Source organism: Mizuhopecten yessoensis, unplaced genomic scaffold (genome assembly GCF_002113885.1).
Source record: "Mizuhopecten yessoensis strain PY_sf001 unplaced genomic scaffold, ASM211388v2 scaffold10577, whole genome shotgun sequence".
NCBI classification, from domain to species: domain Eukaryota; kingdom Metazoa; phylum Mollusca; class Bivalvia; order Pectinida; family Pectinidae; genus Mizuhopecten; species Mizuhopecten yessoensis.
The window spans coordinates 6289-7921 of NW_018408616.1; the positions used below are offsets into that span (position 1 = coordinate 6289).

General features: G+C 45.6%; 1 protein-coding gene across 1 annotated transcript in view; it reads left to right on the top strand.

The window, feature by feature from the left end:
* The first annotated feature begins 483 nt into the window (after nt 1-483).
* Nucleotides 484-1633, top strand: part of LOC110461142 (S-antigen protein-like) — a 6022-nt gene continuing 4872 nt past the window's right edge. The window contains exons 1-2 of the mRNA XM_021514472.1: nt 484-655; nt 906-1600. Coding sequence (XP_021370147.1) covers nt 484-655; nt 906-1600 — 867 coding nt within the window. The remainder of the gene's footprint in view (nt 656-905; nt 1601-1633) is intronic.

A 1633-nucleotide genomic window follows, 5' to 3' on the forward strand; every position in this document is an offset into this window, starting at 1 on the left:
GATCAACTATTATTGGCAATTTTAACAACGGTACGAATACATGACCAGACCTCACTAATCTCCCTTGAATAACCCGATATTATGGAAAGGTGCTCAAAACAAAACAATGAACAAAAAATGCGCACGAAGCACAATTCATATATCCAGGATGTGTACTGCTTTACGCATGCGTTATTACCATATGCAACGTGCGCGTGGATATATCATGGACAATGTCAATGCTTTCCATTAGACGATTGCTCTGATAAAATCACCGAAAAGATTCGACAGCTTAAGTCTCGCTTTGACCAACTTTCCAATCGTGTAAAACAAATCAAAGAAAAAGGAAAACAAAACAAAGACATCATCGAACAAAGTAAGTCAAGGTCACAAGCGTCGTTACGGGAAGTACAGGACGTTCTTCAACAGTTTTGGAGCAAAGCCAAACTAAATGTGCAACATCTTGTGCAGTCGATTCACCAAAAAGATAATGACGTCATCAACATGCTGAAATCCGTTTCTGTGATAGAGGATGATCTTTTGCAGTTGACTCGAGATCTCGGAAATGCCAATAAGACTGGAGTTAAACTACACACTTTGGAGATGCTACAGGAAATAGAGAGACGGGCGCATGAGCACGACGAATGTTTGAATAACTTGGCCACCATTATGAAGGGTACGACTCCATTCAATTTGGAAAAAAATGCAGATATTTTACAATTTTGTGCCAACTTTCGTGCTGTGGGTAACCTGAAATTTGAAACATCTGACAATGAATCTTTTCAATTCGCAAATTTGTCATGTTTAGAGCCTTCTTTACAGAACGTTACCACACAGTCTGCTAACACTAGAACAGACTTTGCTGTTCGTTCATTCTGCTGGCAACACATCACATGTTGCTCTGCTGTCCGTGTGTCCTACATCAGATGGTGCCATGCGACCTGCTGGTCCTACATCAGATAGTGCAATGCGACCTGCTGGTCTTACATCAGATGGTGCCATGCGATCTGCTGGTCCTACATCAGATGGTGCCATGCGATCTGCTGGTCCTACATCAGATGGTGCCATGCGACCTGCTGGTCCTACATCAGATGGTGCCATGCGACCTGCTGGTCCTACATCAGATGGTGCCATGCGATCTGCTGGTCCTACATCAGATGGTGCCATGCGATCTGCTGGTCCTACATCAGATGGTGCCATGCGACCTGCTGGTCCTACATCAGATGGTGCCATGCGACCTGCTGGTCCTACATCAGATGGTGCTCTGCTGTCCGCTGGTCCTACATCAGATGGTGCCATGCGACCTGCTGGTCCTACATCAGATGGTGCCATGCGATCTGCTGGTCCTACATCAGATGGTGCCATGCGACCTGCTGGTCTTACATCAGATGGTGCCATGCGACCTGCTGGTCCTATATCAGATGGTGCCATGCGATCTGCTGGTCCTACATCAGATGGTGCCATGCGATCTGCTGATCCTACATCAGATGTTCCAATTCGGTCTGGTGATTATACATCGGAAGCTGATGAAAATTACGTGATTGTATCTCGGACACGTCAACCACTGGCTTCGGTGTCGTCATTAGTGTTGTTGGAAAGCTTCTCTCATCGAGTAATTTATGTAGGTGAGACTGTTCGGGGAATATTCACACTG